This window comes from Pan troglodytes, chromosome 1 (assembly GCF_028858775.2).
Source record: "Pan troglodytes isolate AG18354 chromosome 1, NHGRI_mPanTro3-v2.0_pri, whole genome shotgun sequence".
Classification (NCBI taxonomy): Eukaryota; Metazoa; Chordata; class Mammalia; order Primates; family Hominidae; genus Pan; species Pan troglodytes.
Window position 1 is genome coordinate 229,341,631 of NC_072398.2, and position 19,342 is coordinate 229,360,972.

The following is a 19,342-nucleotide window of genomic DNA, read 5'->3' on the forward strand; positions in this document are numbered from 1 at the left end:
TGCCTGGAGACGGGGACCCACCCGGAAATGAGCCAACAGTGGTTTCGCCCCGCTTCCTGCGCCCCGCCCCTCGGCAGGCGGCCCCCTCCGGGTGGCACTGCGCCTGCGCGGCCCGAGCCGCGGGCTCAGGGGAGTCTGGGGTCGGATTGAGCGCCCTTCCCCACTGGGGCGGCCCGGGGGCTCCCGGGGTCCGACAGCTGCTCGGGGCCTCGCCCTCCTGCTGCCATGGACCCGGCCCAAATGTGCGGGTCCTGCGCGGGCCGAGGCTTCACTACCACCCCGGGCCGTGAGCTACGCGTCGGGGTCAGGTGCCTCCGCCCGGAGAGGGGCGGTCCCGCGGGCCGCACCGCAGGCGAGGGACGGGGTTTCGAGCCCCTGCCCTGCTCAGCGCCGCTCACAGCTGGCATAAGAGGCCACACTGTGCCCTGCGGGAGCCCAGCAGCAGAGCCGGGGCCGTGGGACCCCCTCGCTCCCTGCACGGACCCCGGGCGTGGGCCTGGGCTTCGCCCCGTGCGGCCAAGCCTGGCGGGGTCCTGGGTGCGCTGCGCCCCCCGGGGAGGTAGCGTCGAGGACCGCCGGGCTGCTGGAAGAGAGGCAGCGCCAGCGAGAAAGGCGGGGCCTGCACCGTGGCGTGTTCCTCAGGCAGCGGGGAACCCCTGCAGGTTCTTGAGCGGAGGAGGAGCCCAGCGAGGCGAGCGGATTTCTGGTCGTGGTTGACTCTGTGAAAAAACTGGGTCAGAGATGAGGCGATTGGGTCTGGGTGGGCTCAGGAAAGTGCCTGGGAGGAGTGGGGGGGCAGGCAGGCCTGGCCAGCAGCAGCCCACAGCACAGGCTGTGCCCTCCGTCCAGCAGCCCCAGGGAGAGGGGCTAGGGTGCACGTGCTCAGAGAGCAGGCAAGGGCCATGTCTGTCACCGTCCTGAGGCCTGGAGCAGCCTTCAGAAGGTGGGCAGAGTGGAAGGGCTGGGCAGCAGCCCCCTCAGAGGGCCCGATGGAGAGGTGACTTGGCCCAGAGGGACAGAGGGAGGAGGCCGCTGTGGTCACCCAGGCAAGGGAACCTGGGCCCAGCCGGTGGGGCGGTAGGGCTGCCAGGAGGGGACCATGAGGAGGTAAATCCAGGTCCCTGATCCGAGGCCCAGGGAGAAAAGCAGTGGGCAAGGATGCCAGGCCTTGGGCCAAGGGTCGGAACCGCACTTTGGCAGGTTCCAGGGCAGTGGGAATTGCAGGGAGGGGTCCTCTACCCTGGGTCCCCCTTCCTGCCCTTGCCCATGGTCAGCCAGCCCCAGGGAGCCAGCAGAAGCTGGCTGTGTAGAGGACCTCTGCAGGGCAGGGGCGGCCGGGCTTTTGGGGCTGACCCCACTCTCCCTGCCTCTCTCTGTGTCCTCTGTGCAGGCCGCGGCCCAGGAAGCTGGCACCCTCCTGGACACAGGGCAACCCAGGCAGGCGCTGGGCTACTGTTCGCTGTCTGTCCTGGCCGGTGGCAGCAGTGCCTGTCACCTGCGTCTGCGGGCCACCTGCCTGGCGGAGCTGCAGGAGTTTGGCCGGGCCCTCAGGGACCTGGACCATGTGCTCCAGGAGGCACTGGGGGATGGTGACCTCCCAAGGCGGGCAGAGGACTTCTGCCGTCAGGGTCGCCTGCTGCTGAGCCTGGGGGATGAGGCGGCGGCCGCAGGGGCCTTTGCCCAGGCCCTGAAGCTGGCGCCCACCTTGGCCCAGAACAGCCTGTGCAAGCAGCCAGGCCGGGCCCCCACTGCACGCATGTTCCTCCTTCGCGGGCAGTGCTGCCTGGAGGAGCAGCGTCATGCAGAGGCCTGGACGGCCGTAGAGAGCGGCCTCCTGGTGGACCCCGACCACCGTGGCCTGAAGAGACTGAAGGCCAGAATCCGGAGGGAGGCATCCTCAGGCTGCTGGCTACAGTGACTGGGCCTGACCCTCTCCCAGCCCTAATCACGGGGCCACCCTAGCATCTGCACCTGATGTCCAGGCCCAGGGGTGTACCCAGCTCCCCAAATCGGGGAGGTACCTGCCCTGCCCTCCCCACACCCCCTTCCCAGCCCTCCCCCCACACCCCTTCCCAACCCTCCCCACAGCCCCCCCTTCCCAGCCCTCCCCACAGCCCCCCTTCCCACCCTCCCCACACACCCCTTCCCAGCCCTCCCCACATCCCCCTTCCCAACCCTCCCCACATCCCCCTTCCCAGCCCTCCCCACATCCCCCTTCCCAGCCCTCCCCACATCCCCCTTCCCAGCCCTCCCCACATCCCCCTTCCCAGCCCTCCCCATACCTCCCTTCCCAGCCCTCCCCATACCTCCCTTCCCAGCCCTCCCCATACCTCCCTTCCCAGCCCTCCCCATACCTCCCTTCCCAGCCCTCCCCACACCCTCTTCCCAGCCCTCCCCATACCTCCCTTCCCAGCCCTCCCCACACCCCCTTCCCAGCCCTCCCCACACCCCCCTTCCCTGCCCTCCCCACACCCCCCTTCCCTGCCCTCCCCACACCCCGCTTCCCTGCCCCAGCATGAGTCAGTGTTGGACAGCCAGCCTCACACCTCTTTGCCTTGGGAAGGACAGGGGACAGCTTCCTACTTGCATGAAGGGACCATCCTAGAAGCTTCACAGTCCCTTCTACCACCAGCAACCTGGTCCCTGCAGTTGGGGCCCTCTTGGCCCACACCTGGGGCTCAGACCTTGAAGAAGCAGCCCCAGGTCTCGTCCCTGGCCTGGGATCCTACAGGTTGGACAGGTTTGAGGCCAGACTCCTGGGGCCCTTGGAGAGATGCTACCAGCCCCAGAAGCCCCTCCCTGGGTGTGAAGCTGCGTTTTGCTTGGACCCTGAGCCTTGGGCCAGCCTCCAGTAGAGCCTGAGCCCTCTCCAGAGACAGAGCTCCCAAATGGGCTCAGCCAGCCCATACCCCAAGCTGACCTTTCAGGGTGCTTTCATGGGGGCCCTTCATCGAGAATCCAGTGTGCTGGGGGTAAACTTCCTCCCTCTTCCACAGGCCCCTCCCTTCCAAGCAGAGGGACCACCGAGGGGCCCTGATGAGCACAGTCCCCAGGCTCCCACCAGACCTGTCTCCCGAAGCTGCTGGGAGGTATCAGTGCTTCCACAGAGTGAGAGAACAGCTTGTCCCTATACATGCGTTAAATGTCCCCAGGCCTTGCAGCTGCCAGTGAGCTCGGGGACTTCTGGGTGGGGCAGAGGCAGCCAGCCTTTGCCCATCACTGTGAGTGTCACAGACTGAGGCCTCAGCCCGGGGCTTTCTCTCATGGCCATGGGCGAGAGACATGCTGGGTGAGCTGACTCGGTGCAAAACGTGCCCCCAAGCCCTGCCTGACTTCACCCTGGGGAGACAGGGCCACGACCCACCCCCCCCCCCCCCCCGGCTTCTCTCTCCTCCTGGGCACTTGCATTTGTCCCATTTCTGTCCCCTTCTCTGCCGCTTCCTTCCATGGTCTTGAACCCACAGACAGACCCCCTGCCTCTCCACCCACTTCGCTTCTGGGATCATCTGACGAACCCCAGTCCAGGGGGTCAGGCAGGGAGGGGCCCTATTCCTCGCCCTGCATGGAAGTGGGGCCCCCAGGCGGCAGGTGCAGGGCTGGGTAGCCCCCCTCCTCCTCAGGCCTCACCCACTCCTCAACCCCCATGCACCTTCATCAGCTGGCACCGCCTATGTGTGTCTGGCCACAGGGGTCTGGGTAAAGGGTCAGTGCCTCCCACCTTGAGTACCTCGGGGATGGGCAGCCCACAGTGGGAGAGGGCCCTGACAGGGACCTTCAGCCCCGCTCCTTGCCTTCCCCGCTCGGAATCTTCACGCAGTACCCCTCTTCCGGGGTTCCCCAGCGCAGGCACCAATTCGATCCATCTTCCGCCTGCCAGCTCCCCATCCACCCTTCCCTCCCTGTCTTCACCCGTGTGCTCAAGGACTCAACAAACACCTGTCAGCAGCCCAAGAGCTAAGTTCAGGGACACGCAAGTTCCTCGAGTCAGGTGGGCCAGTCGGCACCGAGGCAGAGGAGGCAAGGGCTGGTCCAGAGAGCCTGGTCACAGCAGAAGGGCCTGCTCCAGTGTCGGGGCCAGGTGGAGGCAGTGGGGAGGCATCCCCTAGGGGTGCCCTCCCCCACCACGTTCCCTGCTCCTACCGTCCTCCTCGCCTGGGATGTCCTGCCCCATCCATCCGTGCAAGGCTGAGTGTAGATGCCAGCCCCGCTGAGGCTCCTCCTGGACCTCAGGATCGCTGTGTTTCTCCCCCACCAGGGGGCTGCCCCCTCCACCACCAGCTCACCCAGCAGGTATCTCTCATCAGCCTTTGGCCTGGCTCCTTGCTGGGCTCTGAATGTCTGCATTCCCCCAAACTTTATGTGTTGCGATCCTAACCCCCAAGGTTATGGTATCAGAAGTGGGGTTTTTTGGGAGATGACCAGGGGTGGAACCTCATGAGTGGGATTAGTGTCCTTATAAAAGAGACCCCAGAGTTCTCCCAAGCCCCTCCACCATGTGGAGACCCAGTGAGAAGCTGTCTGTGAACCAGGAAGGGACCCTCACTAGAGAGTGAGCTGGCACCTTCATCTTGGGCTTCCAGCCTCTAGAACTGTGAGAAATAAGTGTTGATGAACCACCTGTCTCTGCTATTCTGTTGGGGCAGTCCAGATAGACAAAGACATGCCCGTTCCCGCGGCCCACCACCTCTGCCCTGAGCACAGTGGGTGAGTCTCGGTTCCCCTTATCCCATCCCTGCTGGGGTCCAGCCCTGGCTTTTCCTGAGGTAGTTCCTCCAGGACCAAGCAGACACCCACAGCCAGCAGCCCTTAAGGCATGGACACACTCGTCCCTGAGGCCTGGGTGTCCTGCCTGGAGGGGCATGTCCACAGCTGCTCTGGGTCCTGACGCTCCAGGAGCTCACGCTGTCTGCAGATCCACCACTTCCCTGGGCAGCCCCCGGCCTGCGTCTTCCTCAGTGCTCAGCTGGAGGTGGAGAGAAATCAGGCTGGGACAGAGGGTGGCGCTTGCTTTGCACGATTCCTGCCTCGATGTTACACCAGGGACATTCCAGCATCTCCCCTTCATTAACTGTAGACCGCCAGCAAATCCAGATTTCATTCAACCAAGTAAACTGGTAGAGTCATTTCCAGCAGCTAATGTGAGCTAGCGCATTAAATTCAGAATCTCTAGTAAGTGCACCTGCATCAATAAAGCCAAGCCGGTCCAGCTGCACTAATACCCTACCCTCCATTCCCACACGGTTCCCAGGTCTCCGTGTGTGAATTTGTAACATCTTACGAGCATTTTGGTGTGAAAGTGGTTCCTTCCTGAGTCAGGCTTTGTACTTGACCCTTCCCCTCCCTGGGAGCACACTGAGGTTCTAGAGGCAACAGGGTGGCTATGGTGGTTAAATAAAATGAGCATCATTTCTAGGCACCTGGCCAGGTAAGCTTATCACAGCGTTTTCAAGCAGAACAAAAAAAATAAATAAAGGCTACTCTCAGATCTTGGAGGACAAGCTGCTTCCCCTGGAAGGAGAGGCTCAGAGAACCAGGGAGATCACAATTCTCAGCTTCATCTGAGCCCAACCAGACATCCCCATGCCAAGCTTCAGCATCCAGTTCCTTCCCACTCAGTGCCCACGTTTCAGTAGTGAGGCTGTGAATGTGAGCCACACAGCAGTCACACAACTCAGAGTTAAACTGTGCATCCGAGTTTTAGCAGCATCCGAGTTTTAGCAGCAGCAGCCCCGAGGCTCTCAGGAACAAGGGACTCTTCCATGGCCATGGCAGTCCTGATTCTCTGTCTATGACTTAAACTGAGTTTAGAGACCTGAACGTGTGGTTCCTTCCTGTTAGTGCTGCTGGACACTCAGGGGACCCCCCACAGCCCTCGTGGTTGTGGTCATCCTTGTGGCCGTGACAGCCTCACACAGCAGCACGTGGGTTCCCGAGGCCCTCAATTCTGCTGGTGCCTCACAGCCAGCATGGGGGATGGCTTGGTTAACTGTGAAGCCCCCCCAACAACACTGTGGGCCAACAGCCTCCCCTTCCCACTGGCCAGGAGATCAGGCCTGCAGCCCAGCCCAAGCAACAACCACACTAACCTAACCTCCAGACCCCACCTTTTGATAGTGACAGGAGGCAGACAAATCCTAGGCAGACAGGGACAGGTTCCCAGTGAAACCCCACCTCCGAGCCAAAGACAGTTTAAAGCGTGAAAGCCAAGCTACAAATTAAATCCTCAGCCTGGATTGAGAACCCATCTTCCCATTTGGCTGCTTTCCTCTGATTGATCCCCACCCTTCACCCATTTTACATGTACCTATCTTTTCCTAATTCATTTTCTACACTGGCATGCCCACCTTTGAGTGGTACCTTTGTTTAAGCCTTTTTTGCATAATCACAAGCCAATCAGCATGCACTCCCCCATTCTGAGACCATAAATGCCCCGGACCCAGCCACACTAGGAGAGAAACCACCTGACTTCAGGTCGGGAACCACCCGTGCATCCCCTCTCTGCTGAGAGCTGTTCCGTCTCTCAATAAAATTCTTTTCTGCCCTTCTCACACTTCGATTGGCAGCATCTCCTCATTCTTCTTGGACACGGGACAAGAACTTGGGAACTGCCATACACGGGTACAAGCTATAACACAAGCAGGCTGGAACATGCCCAGCCCAGCCACAGGCCGAGCTGGTGAACAGCCAGGTGTGGCCCAGGCAGGCTGAGTGGGTGGGCCACCTCCTGCGGCAGGTAGCATGGCCAAGAGAGGCCTGGGGAGGGGGGTGTCACCAGCCAGAGGTACCTGGCTGGCAAAGTGACCAAAGAGGTACCTGACTGTGTCACTTTGAGGGCCTGTCTCTGGGGACCCCCTCCTAGTATGAATTTATGTATCAGTTGGGGTCTACTTGGGAGATGGAAACCACAACAGTGATTCTAATAGCATGAATTTAATGTGCGGAATTTTTCATTAGTTCTGGGTAAAAACAGCTCTAGGGAATCATGGAGGTTGCAACCACAAAATTCAGAGACGTGACCTGGCCGGCGACACTGGTGATAATGGTCACCTGCCATGCAGCCTCTCAGCTCAGGTGGCCACACTCCTCTGCCCCTGCCCGCTTCCTCTCCCAGGTGAATCTTGACCACACCTGTGCCTGGCACTGTGCACACATTCTCTGTTGTTCAACTCTGCGATCAATCTGAAAAAAAAAAAAAAAAAAAAAAAAAAAAAAAACCCTTTTTAGGAGAGTAAAAGGAAAATAAATCTTGGGGCCGCAAAATCACTAAGCCAAAGGGAAAAGTCAAGCTGGGAACTGCTTAGGGCAAGCCTGCCTCCCATTCCATTCAAAGTCATTCCCCTGCTGGCTGAGATAGATGCATATCTGATTGCCTTCTTTGGAAAGGCTCATCAGAAACTCAAAAGAATGTAACTCTATCTTACATGTGTTGATTGATGTCTCATATCTCCCTAAAATGTATAAAACCAAGCTGTCCTCTGACCACCTTGGGCACATGTCAGGACCTCCTGAGGCTGTGTCACAGGTGTGCATCCTTAATTTTGGCAAAATAAACTTCCCAAATTGACTGAGACCTGTCTCAGATTTTTGGAATTCACAAGTGAGGAGGCAGAGGCTCCAGCTACTGGGGATGGGCTGGTGGCTCAATGACACAGATTTTGGGGCAGCGGGACCACTGGGCCCCTTCCCTCCTGCCCTGGATACCCAGGGCCTGACTTCAGGAGGCAGCTGACAAGCAAGGTGGGGACCCCAGAGGCCCGGCTGTCGTCCCAGCAGCCGGAAAGAGGCTCACCCAGAAATGCTGGTGAGCCTCTTCTGACCTGTGCATCATCTCTAAGTGGGGCACCTCATTCCTGCCCAGAGCGTAGCTGGGCAGACCTGAGGGAGAGGCCCTGCTCCCAATGGGCAGAGGAAATGCCTGTTGGGCACGTCTGGGGTGCACCAAAGCACAGGACCTGCCACCAGTAGCCTGGCCTGAGAGTGTGGGGCAGTCACAGGCAGGCGTCTCCAGGGCCTGAGGGCAGCCCCCAAGGCAGGGTGGACACGGCAACCTGGGTGAGGGCAGCCCCACAGCAGTGTGGACAAAGGCTAGTGCCCTCAAGGCCCACCCTGGCCCCAGGGCTGCTGCAGGAAGCACTTCCCTGACCCCCGTCCCACCTGCCTCCTTGGACCCCCGAGCTGGGGCTGCTCCTTGGATCTCCACATCCCACAGCAACCCAGAGAGTAGGACGGGCAGGGAACACCCATTTTCCCCCAATCTCCCTGGGAGATGGGATTAATGTCCACCTCCGAGGTGCTGGGCTCTGGCTATGCAGGTGTCTGGGGGGACAACCCATGCAGGTATTTGCGGGGGATGGTCTGTGCGGGTGTCTGGGGGGACGGTCTGTGTGGGTGTCTGGGGGAATGGTCTGTGTAGGTATCTGGGGGGACAGTTTATTCTGTGTAGGTTGTCTGGGGGGACGGTCTGTGCGGGTGTCTGGGAGGATGGTCTGTGTGGGTGTTTGGGGGGACAGTCTGTGTGGGGGTTTGGGGGCATGGTCTGTGTGGGTGTTGGGGGGATGGTCTGTGTGGGTGTTTGGGGGGACAGTCTGTGTGGGTGTTTGGGGGCATGGTCTATGTGGGTGTTGGGGGGATGGTCTGTGTGGGTGTTTAGGGGGACAGTCTGTGTGGGGGTTTGGGGGCATGGTCTGTGTGGGTGTTGGGGGGATGGTCTGTGTCGGTATCTGGGGGGACACTTTATTCTGTGTAGGTTGTCTGGGGGGATGGTCTGTGTGGGTGTCTGGGGGGACGGTCTGTGCGGGTGTCTGAGGGGACAGTCTGTGCGGGTGTCTGGGGGGACGGTCTGTGCGGGTGTCTGGGGGGACGGTCTGTGCGGGTGTCTGGGGGGACGGTCTGTGCGGGTGTCTGGGGGGACGGTCTGTGCGGGTGTCTGGGGAGAGAGTCATCTGTGTAGGTGTTTCGGGGAATGGTCTGTGCAGGTGTCTGGGGAGATAGTCATCTGTGCAGGTGTTTGGGGCGGCTGGGTTGCACTGCCCTGGGCACCTGCAAATCTGTGAGTGTCCAGTGACCGGGGTAGGTCTCGGGGTCTGCAGCCTCCTTGGCCTTTAGCCTCCTTTCCCAGTTTCTCTTGTCTGGCAGGTGCCAGGCTAGGACCCAAGCCTCCTGCTGTCACCTAGAAGCAGGGAGAACCTGGGAATAAGGGGTCCCAAGTTTGGCAGCCCAGGTCACCAGGTGGCCTTGGGCCAGGCTGGGGGCTGCTGGGCTGGACAGGCCTGGGGTTCGGGAAGGAGGAGCATGCACAGGGCCAGCCTTGGGGAGTCGGTTCAGAGTCCAGGGAGCCCCTGCTGAGAGTAGGCCAGACCCCTGCATCTGTTTCTCCCTCTGTGGATTTGTACCTTAGAGACAAGAACACTGTGACATCCAGAAAGGGCCTGCTGGCACCAGGGCTGTTGGGGAGGTGGGCTCGGAAAGGCTCTGGCCTCTCCCCATAGCAGGAGCCTCCAGCCAGGCTGGACCCTGGCCCACTCCCAGCTCCCCAGAAAGGGCCGTCCCAGCTTCCTGCTTGGCTGGCCTTGACATTGTTTCCATTTGGGCCAGCAACCCAGGCAGCCTGAGGCCAGACTGCAGCTCCTGGGCTGGTTGCTGGGCGTGATGGCAGGGGGCTGCTAGGACAGCCAGCGGGCCCCAGGGAGAGACTTCCCGGGCTCAGGGTGGTGTCTGGGATCTGATCCCAGCCTGGCTGCAGCTCGAAGCCTTTCTCCTCCCAGGGCCTGGCCAACCTAAAGGGCCATAGACAAAGCTTCCAACAGCACTCAGCGTGGGAGATCTGGCCGGGGCGGCCGTGAGGAGTAGTTTGCCGTGGGACCCCTAGCTCTGTGGCCCAGCCCCGCCCAGATGCCCTGACACATGCCCAAGGCCTGGGCAGGAGGACTCGTTCTGGGGATTCTGAAACAGAAGCTAGAAACCTCATCAAGCCTGGAGAATCAGACAGAGACTGCTCTGCCCAGAACCCCCGTCCGCAAGCAGGGCTGGGTGCAGGGCTCACACTCTGATCACTGCGAACCCTTCAGAAGCCACAAAGCCTTTCTGCCAGCTCCCCGGCCAGGGCTGCCCACCCTCTGTAGCTTGAGGTCTGAACCTCGTAAGTTTTCTGTGGGCGGAGGGAAGCAGCCAAACCCAGGCTAGTATCTCTGGGTGGGACCCTCCTGGCAGCCAGCGCCCACCCCCTTCAGGACCACCCCTTCCCCTTGCACCTTGGCAAGATCCCCAGAACCCACCATCCTCCTTGGAGATTGAAGAGAAAGAACACCCAGGGTGGGGCCTTTGTAACCTCCCACCGGGTGGTTAGGGGCAGAGCAGAGGGTGTGGAGTAGGACAAGGGCCTGACCTTCCTCCCAGCAGCCCCTGGGGCCCCTTTGGACTGAAAGGTCAGGAGACAGAAGCAAGGAAGGAGGGCGGCTTGGGAGGCGGGGCCAGAGGCCCTGAGAAGGGCACCCATGAGGCAGGGCAGCCCGGGTGCCAAGAAGCTGCCCTCAGCCCCTCCCCCCATGCCACACCCCCAGTGGAACCTCCTGACTGTGAGCAGGAGTCACCGCCTCCAGGGAGCCCATGCCTGCATCACAAAGGAGGCCCGGAAGCCTGCAGGCAGCCTCAACTCAGCCCCAAGCCACTGCTCTCCCATCCCAGTCCCTGGAAATCCACCCACTTGGCCCAGCTCACCCCAACTCCAACCCACTGGGACCCAGTCTCCAGGGGCCTGACTGTGGGCGGCAGCCTCTCCTGAGTGAGCAAAGGTGAGTTGTGCTGAAGGAAGGTACCCGGCCTGCTTTCCTGGGCCTTGAAACCCTCTCCAGGCCCTCTCCTGGGCCTTGAAACCCTCTCCAGGCGCTCAGCCCCTTTCTCAGGAGGCTGGGAGGGGCGTCCTGTGTGCAGTCTCGCCTGTGCCAGGGCAGGCAGCCCCCTCTGGCATAGGGTTTATCTTACCCAAAGGACCCGCTGTCCCCCATCTGTAGTAACCTGGAGAGGCCACGAGTGTCCCCAGGGAGCCGCAGTGCCTTCGCCTCAGCAGACACTCCACACCTGCCCTGGGTACTCGGCTCAATTTGAAGGTGCTTATTTTGTGTGTGCCGTGGGGCACATGGAGCCGTCTGTGGATACCTGCAGGACAGAATGAATTCAGGACGCAGGAGCAGATTCATTAATTCTGACCAAAGTAAGAAGTTCGTGGAAGCTGAGCTCAGACTTGTCCAAATGATTGATCCATTCATTCATCATTCATTCATTCATTCACCCAACAGATAATGACCGAGGTCTCTGGGGTGGGGGTGCCAGTCTAGGTGAAGCGGCCCCCACAGAGGGTGCCCCTGCCCGTGGAGCTGACGTTCCCAGGGGGCTGCAGAAGTAGCGAGGAGATGTGGAGGTGGAGCTGGGAGTCCCTGGAGAGACACAGAGCAGGGGAGGGGCTGGGGCTCCCCGAGTTGAACCCGAGGCCGAGCCAAGGAAGGCCCCACTGGGAAGGGGAGCTTGGCAGGAATCTGGGAGGCCTGCCTGGGTGGGTGGGGAGGGTGGGGGGAGAAACCTGGGGGGCCTGCCTGAGGGTAGGGGGAGGGCACAGTGAGAGGGGAGGAGGGCCAAAGAGGGTCCTGACATCAGGGCAAGGCCCGGCTCTTCCTCCAAGGGTTTGGCTACCAGGGGCCAGGGAGTGACGGCCTCTGACTCTAGTTACAGGCCCCTGGGCCCCTGTGGTGGGGATCAGTGGGTGAGACAGACCCCTCAGGGGGAGGTGATTGGTGGGGCCTGGAACAGGCAGCGAGTGGCAGGAATGAGAAAGGGTCCGACTGAGATGGGCTTGGAGGCTGAGGACTGGCGCGGGGTGTGGACGCAGGCAAGGGAGGCAGATGGCTCCAAAGTCCAGCTTCAGCCAGTGGCGGGACAGGGGTGTCTAGGGGCACAGCAGAGGCCGTCAAAGGAAGCATCTGAGGGTGTGTGGATGCATGAACGCTGCGGTTCACAGAGCCAGGGACTGAGAGAGGTGGCTGAGGGGACAGGAAGCGAGGAGCGAGGGACCTGGAGGAGAGGAGTGAGGTCCAGGTCCCCGTCCCCGCTCCTCACACAGCCAGAGGTCAGGGATCCCTGGAGGAGTCGCTGAAATGAGCTGGCCCAGCCACCTTTGCAGGGTGTTGCCCAGACAGGCTAAGGGACATCTAGGATCTCCCAGGGAGTCAGGGACAGAACTCAGGCAATGTCCACAGCAGGGGGGCGGTGGGGTACAGGGGGGCGGAAGCACATTTAGCCCAGGTGCTGGCAGTCTCAGCAGCCAGTCCCTGACCCGCCCACAGGCAGGACTGGGCCTGGCTTCCTTTCGCTGCTCCCACATTATCCGCCCTGCCTGGTACAGGGCTAAGCTGGGGCTCAGCACAGCAGGTGTGTGATTGCGTGTGACGACTGAAAGTGCTGGAAGGCCAAAGCACCCAGCCGCTTCCCTAGGGCCGGGCAACTTCCCAGCAGGGCTCCGAGTGCCAGCGAGGGATGTGCACATCCATGCATGTGCTCACATATGTGCACACTCACACAGACATGCACAGCCACACACCAGAGCACACGCACACACGTGCACACCCACACAATCATGCACATGCACATGAGAGCACACACACATGTGCACACACAGTCACACATGTGCACACACAAGCGTACACGCACACACGTGCATATCCACGTACACAATCATGCACATGCACACACAAGAGCACACGCACACAATGCACAGTCACACACATGCACACATGAGAGTACACGCACACAGGTGCATATCCATGCACATAATCATGCACACGCACACACGAGAGGACACACACGTGCACACTCAGTCACACACGTACACACGTGCATATCCACGCAATCATGCACATGCACACATGAGAGCACACATGCACAATCACAGTCACACACGTGCACACACGAGCATACACACACGTGCATATCCGCACACATAATCATGCACACACACGTGAGCACATGCACACACGTGCACACTCAGTCACACACATGCACACACGAGAGGACACACATGTGCACACTCACAGTCACACACATGCACACACGAGCATAGACAGTGCATATCCACGCACACAATCATGCACACGCACACACAAGAGCACACGCACACACGTGCACACAGTCACACACATGCACACACCAGAGCGTGCACACACATTCACACTCATGCACAGTCATGCACATGCACACACCAGAACATGTGCACACGTGTGTGTACACAATCATACATCAGAACATAGGCACACATGCACACACAGTCATACACATGCACCTGCCCAACTACATGCACACACTCATTTGCACACATGTGTACACTCAGGTTCACACTCCCACACATACATACACGCACACTGGAGCACGCAGACTTGGGAGCCTCCTGAGTCCAGTGTCCTGTGCCCCAACCCTTCCTGCCCAGCTCCCTGTCCTGCCTACAGCAGCAGCCTGTGCCCAGCCGTGTGTGTCTTCAAGTGCTGCCCACTGCCCTGCTGGCTCCAGAAGGTGTCCCCTCCATAGCAACAGGGTCAGGGGACGACCAGAGCTGCACACCAGCCAGGTAGCTGCCAGGGTTGAGACTCAAGCCTGCCTGGCCCTGCAGATCCCTTCCTGGCCCACGTAGTCACTGCCTGTGTGGGTACCTACTGTTCTGGTGTCGCCCATCACTGGCTTCTGGGCTTCAACAGGAAAGGTGGGCTGGGAGCCCAGAAGCCCAAGTGGCCTCCCCGACAGCGTCCCTGACCTAGCGCTCAGGCCCACAGCTCCAAGACACCCAGCATGAGCAGCCCAGGGGGGCTCCACTACAGGGGTCCCTTGACAGCACAGGAGCTGAGCCTCCTGGGTCCAGCTTGCCACCCCAAGCTGGGAGCATCCCAGTCCTAGAACCTCCATGCACTCAGAGATTCTGGCCCAGGGGTAGTGTGGAAAGTCCCGGGACCCAGTCACCCAGGGCTGTGGGCTTGGAGAGGGAGACGGGAACAGAGTGTTCCAAAGGCACCCAGCGCCCGCTCCCAGCCAGCATCCGGCCCTTCCAGCCTCGGGCCGGGCTCGGGGAGCTCCATGCCCCTCTCCCCTCTCCCCTGCCCTGGGCCTGCAGGTTCCTCCGCGGTGCTCTCCCGTCCAGAGCCCTGCTGATGGGGAAGTCCGAAGGCCCCGTGGGGATGGTGGAGAGCGCCGGCCGTGCAGGGCAGAAGCGCCCGGGGTTCCTGGAGGGGGGGCTGCTGCTGCTGCTGCTGCTGGTGACCGCTGCCCTGGTGGCCTTGGGTGTCCTCTACGCCGACCGCAGAGGTGAGTGCGGGTGCCCCGCCCCCGCCTGTCCCCGCGCCCGCTCTCCGCGCTCGCCCCGCTGCACCTGCTGCAGGGTCCGCCTGCCCCCAGCCCGAGCCCGCCCGTCAGATGGGGCAGGTGGGTCTGCACTGGGCACCCAGGGGCTCCCGGGGCCGAGCTGCGGACTCAGAGGCGGCGGGAGGGGCACTGACCTGCAGGGAGCCCGCGGTCCCTTCCAGAAAGCTCTGCCCCGGCCCCGACTCCCGCGCGCTGCTTCTGCAGCTCTGCACCCGCCCGCCTCCGCCTCCGCCTCCGCCTCCGCCGGACTCCCGGAGGGTGGGGGGCGCAGACCCGTCGCCCGCCCCTCCGCCCACCCCCTCCCTGCCTGGCCGCGCAGCCCCGGCTGGGGACCACCGGCGTCCGTGTCCCTCCCGCCGCCCGGGCTCACCTGGCTGCCTCACTCCCCCGCTGCCATCCTGCGGAGAGACCTGAGGGTCCTGCTGCCCCCGCCCCGCTCAAGGCCGGGTCAGGTCACGGGACCACGGCGGGAAGGGGCCAGGCTGGGGTCCCACGGAGACAAAGCCGTGGCCAGGGCTGCTCGCTGGAACCTCGGGCTGTCCCAGGAACACTCCCCCCGCCCCCACTCCGGCCCCTCCCTTGCTCTCCCCTCTCGGTTCAGGGGCTCCCAGGCACCCGTAGACCTGGTCACTTTCCAGCCGCCCCTGCCAGCCCCTCCGCAGGCACAGCCCTGGTCCCTCTGAGACCGGGCAGCGCGCACACATCGGGGAGCAATGCTCACCCCCGGGGCAGGTGTGTAGGGCGCTCCCACCGTGGCAGGCACCGGACTCAGAGCTCATGGCGGACCTCGCACCCCAGGTCCAACAATGGGGCGCCTCAGCCTGTGTTACTAGAATGCCCCCTCATGTCTGGAGCCCTGCGCACTGCCTGGGACCATCCCTCCAACCCCTGCGGGAGGCTGTGTCTGTGAAGCAGAAGTGGGTGCTGCCTGTGGATGTGCAGGGCGTCCCGGCCCGGGGCTGCATGGCTGGCCACTGTACAGTGTGGCTGCTGCCCAGACCGCAGCCCCTGGCCCTCTAGGGTCTCCCCTGGGACAGAGGGGTCCTGCGACCTCCATGGGCAGTGGGCAGTGGGGGAGGGAAAGGCTCACTCACCCTGAGGAACCCAGAGCCCGAGGGAAGCTCTGTTCAGAGCCTGCTGGGCTCAAAACACCTGCTTTCCAGGCTTTCATAAAACAAGGCTGACCCCACACACACCCCCAGCTGTGGGGTAGGAGGAGGCCTCTCTCTTCTTCTGGGTCGTGCCAAGGGGCCTGAGCCCACCCATCCCAGAGAGACCCTCTCTGCCCAGCCAGGTGCCTCGGGAGTGCCCCACGGTGCCATGGATCTCAGCAAAGCCTGCCTCCACCCACTCCAGTGTGGAAACGGGCCCTGGACCCCCTCCCTCCAGGGCGGCAGAGCCCTCTGTTCCCTGTCAAGACCCCCCACCAGGAATGACCCCACAGCTGACCTTGGCCTCAGTCCAGGATTGTTTGTGGAAGGTTTTCTAAGCAGTTATTATCATTTATTTCTGTGTATTTTCTCATTTCCATTATGACTTTTTCATTGACTTATAAGTCATTTAGAAATTTTTTTAATTTCCAGACATGAGTTTTTAGTTACTTTTTTAAAATTATTGATTTCTAACTTAACTGTGTTGTCAGAAACCATGGTTTATGCCATTATTTATGTGGTTCTTTCTTTGATATTTGCTGGGCTTGCTTTGGGGCTAACATTTGATCGATTTTATAAATAAGCCCTGTGTGCTGCGGAATAGGCTCAATCACCAAATGCTGAGTGATGGTGTCTATCTACATCCACTAGATCAATCAAGTCTTCTACATATTGGCTCTTTTTCCATTCTCTTGATCTCAAAAGAATGAAAGATTTGGAAAGATCAAGAAAATGATTTCTTAAAATCATGTACTGAAGTGTGTATGCTAAAATCTTGCACTAAAGAATCACCCATTCTTGTAGTTACATCAAATCTTACCTAATTTACCTATTTAAGGCGATATTACTATGTGAACGCAAATTTAGGTATGAATTATAAAGTTAGTTTCATAAATTTAATATTGTAGTAAGATACACATATGAAGTTAATATATCTTTCACTTCGTGAAACTGTGTAGTCACCGTTTCTGACTTAACAAGGCTTTTTGCCTTAAATCCTGTTGAGCCTGACATGAGTACTAGCTACTCAGCATTTGCTGTGTCTATTCTTTCCATTCTTTTTCTTTGAAACTTTTCATCTCCTTAGCTTTAGATGTGTCTCTTTCAATCGTGTATGGCTGGATTGGGGGGTTGTCTATCTTTTAATTGGAGGATTTTGTTGGTTTATAATTACCAGGACAACTAAAATGTATGTGTTTCCTATTGTGTTGTTTTGTGTGTCTCATGCTTTTTTTCTCTTTTCTTGTCTTGTTTTGGATCAACCTATCATTATTTCCTCTATTTTCCCTCAACTAACTTGGAAGTTTTGTATTTCTATCTTTTCGACAGTTATCTTAGATTTTTTTGTTTTAATTATTTTTAAAGTTATAAACTTTCTTTTATAAAATCAAATGTTTTTACAAAAATGACAGTGAGAAATACAGTCTCATGTCCATCCTAGAATTCTACTCCTCCAAAACAACTGTATTCATTTTCTAGTACAGGGGTTGGCAAACTGTGGCCCATAGGCCAAATCTGGCCCCTTGCTTCTTTTTGTATATAAAGTTTTATTGGAACACAGCCAGACCCATTCATTTATGTATCATCTATGGCTACTTTCCTGCTAGGACAGCAAAGTTGAACAGGTGAGATGAAGCATGTATGTGGCCCACAAAGCCTCAAATATTTACATCTGGCTTTTTACAGAAGTCCAACCCCAAGACTGGAGTGCCCCTCGTGTATAAACCTGGTCTGTGAACCCTTCTCTCTTTATCGTACAGTTTAGATCATGAGGAGGCATTATCAGATTGTGGCTAGCACCCAGGCTCACAGTTTTTGACCACTCAGAAAGCTCAATCCACATACCTCTTCCCCAAATTTCTTTGTCACCAATTTTCCAATCATACTTCTTCCAAGTACCTGACCATCCAGCCAAACCATTGGCTACAGCCCATGAATCAGTACATAATCGCATCGCACATCTGGCCTCTTCTCCTTCCGAGCAAAGTGCACAACAAGGTACGCTGCTTGAAGTTCTGCCCACTGGGAAGATTTCCCGTCATTGCTGTCCTTCATGGATGTCCTGGAAAGGGGCTATAGTGCTGCAGCTGTCCACTTGTGGGTGGTGCCTTCATATCATGCAGAACCATCTGTGAATCAGGCCCTAGTCTTCTCTTCCTCTGTCAACTGGTCATAGGGAACTCCCCATGAGGCTATCGGTGCAGGCTGGAGGAGAGAAGGCAGAGTGGGAGGAAGACCATGGGCATTTGAGCCACTTCCTCATGTGACTTACTTGTGCCTTCAGGACTTGCTTGAGCCCAATCTTGTATATACCAGTTCCATTTGATGATGGAATGCCGCTGTGCATGAACCACTTTATGGCTAGATGGGTCAGAAAGCACCCAGTTCATGATAGGAAGTTCAGGTCGCATGGTGACATGGTGATCCGTAGTCAAACGTTCACTTTCCACCAAAGCCCAGTAACAGGCCAAGAGCTGTCTCAAAAGGAGAGCAGTTAACTGCAGAAGATAGCAGGGCCCTGCTCCAAAATCCTAGAGGGCTCCGCTGTGATTCACCCACAGGGGCCTGCCAAAGGCTCCAAACAGCATCCCTATCTATCTGCCACTGACACTCCAGGCACCGTTGGATCTGCTGGGTCATACAGCCCAAGTGGCAGAGCAGCTTGCCCAGCAGCCTGGACCTGTTGCAGAGCCTGCTCCTGTTCTGGACCCCACTCGACACTGGCAGCCTTTTGGGTCACTTGATAAATGGGCTGAAGTAACACACCCAAATGAGGAATGTGCTGCCTCCAGAATCCAAATAGGCCCATTAGGCCCGAGACACCTTATCTCAGATGAAACTTTGGACTCGGAATTTTGAGTTAATGCCAGAATGAGTTCAGACTTTGGGGGACTGTTGGGAAGGCATGATTGGTTTCAAAATGTGAGAAGGACATGAGATTTGGGAGGGGCTGGGGGCAAAATGATATAGTTTGGCTCTGCGTCCCCACCCAATCTCATGTCAAATTGTAATCCTCATGTGTCAGGGGAGAGGCCTGGTGGGATGTGATTGGATCATGGGAGTGGATTTCCCTCTTGAAGTTCTCGTGATAGTGAGTGAGTTCTCACGAGATCTGGTTGTTTGAAAGTGTGCATCTCCTCCCCCTTCGCGCTCTCTCTCTCCCCTGCTCCACCATGGTGAGACGTGCTTGCGTCCCTTTTGCCTTCTGCCATGATTGTAAGCTTCCTCAGGTGTCCTAGCCACGCTTCCTGTACAGCCTGAGGAACTGGGAGTCAATGAAACCTCTTTTCTTCATAAATTACCCAGTTTCAGGTAGTTCTTTCTAGCAGTGTGATAATGGACGATACAAGTAGAGACTGAGATCAATAGCATTTGCACTGGGCCTGGAACACACTGTTAAGAACGTAAGAGCTATTGCTGTCATTAGTAATATTCTGTATTATTGGCAACATCATCACAATACACTGCTGTGGGAGGGTCTGAGATACTTCTTTGCAGACTCCAATATTTGTCAAAACATAAAATCAGGAGCCTCATGAATAGTGTTTAAATTTTTACATAATAATACATTGCACCATTTGGTATATGAGTCTTTTTGAAATGGTATATGCAGGACGGTTTCCTAATATACAGACTTAGGTACTACCTCCTCTTCCGTCAGTGCGTGAGTGTGAGGGATTGAATTCCTCTGGTTAGGAGTTAGCTGGCTGGGGGTTCTACTGCTGTTGTTACCCACAGTGCACCTCAGACTCACGTTTCTCCAGCAATGAGCTCCTGTTCCCTGAGCTTAGAGAAGT

The 19,342-nt window shown here is 58.2% G+C and overlaps 2 protein-coding genes and 1 long non-coding RNA gene across 20 annotated transcripts in view; 2 read left to right on the plus strand and 1 right to left on the minus strand.

Annotated features, from left to right (window-relative positions):
* The window catches only part of TTC34 (tetratricopeptide repeat domain 34), a 46,923-nt gene extending 44,771 nt beyond the window's left edge, over positions 1-2,152 (plus strand). Inside the window, exons 1-2 of one of the 2 annotated variants that reach the window (XR_001717374.2) lie at positions 98-734; positions 1,391-1,478. Coding sequence is in view for 1 of the 2 variants with exons in the window: in XM_016952743.4 (XP_016808232.2) it covers positions 1,391-1,918 (528 nt within the window). In the remaining variant the exon portion in view is untranslated. Of the gene's footprint in view, positions 1-97; positions 735-1,390 lie in introns of those variants that run through there. The other variant, XM_016952743.4, reaches the window with a different exon arrangement.
* A 4,762-nt stretch (positions 2,153-6,914) lies between these two features.
* LOC107974530 (uncharacterized) lies at positions 6,915-10,517 on the minus strand. Its single transcript, XR_001717373.3, has 3 exons — positions 10,275-10,517; positions 9,393-9,776; positions 6,915-7,179 (listed from the first exon to the last, which is right to left on the minus strand). It is a non-coding gene; the product is annotated as an uncharacterized LOC107974530 (long non-coding RNA).
* A 42-nt stretch (positions 10,518-10,559) lies between these two features.
* MMEL1 (membrane metalloendopeptidase like 1) overlaps positions 10,560-19,342 on the plus strand; it is a 42,274-nt gene continuing 33,491 nt past the window's right edge. For 4 of the 17 annotated variants that reach the window (XR_001717372.3, XR_010155232.1, XM_016952683.3 and 1 more), the window contains exons 1-3: positions 10,576-10,790; positions 13,472-13,609; positions 14,147-14,337. Coding sequence is in view for 15 of the 17 variants with exons in the window: in XM_016952683.3 (XP_016808172.1) it covers positions 10,606-10,790; positions 13,472-13,609; positions 14,147-14,337 (514 nt within the window). In the remaining 2 variants the exon portion in view is untranslated. Of the gene's footprint in view, positions 10,791-10,986; positions 11,210-13,471; positions 13,610-14,146; positions 14,338-19,342 lie in introns of all 17 variants that reach the window. The other 13 variants (XM_016952701.3, XM_054678740.2, XM_063805823.1 and 10 more) reach the window with 12 other exon arrangements.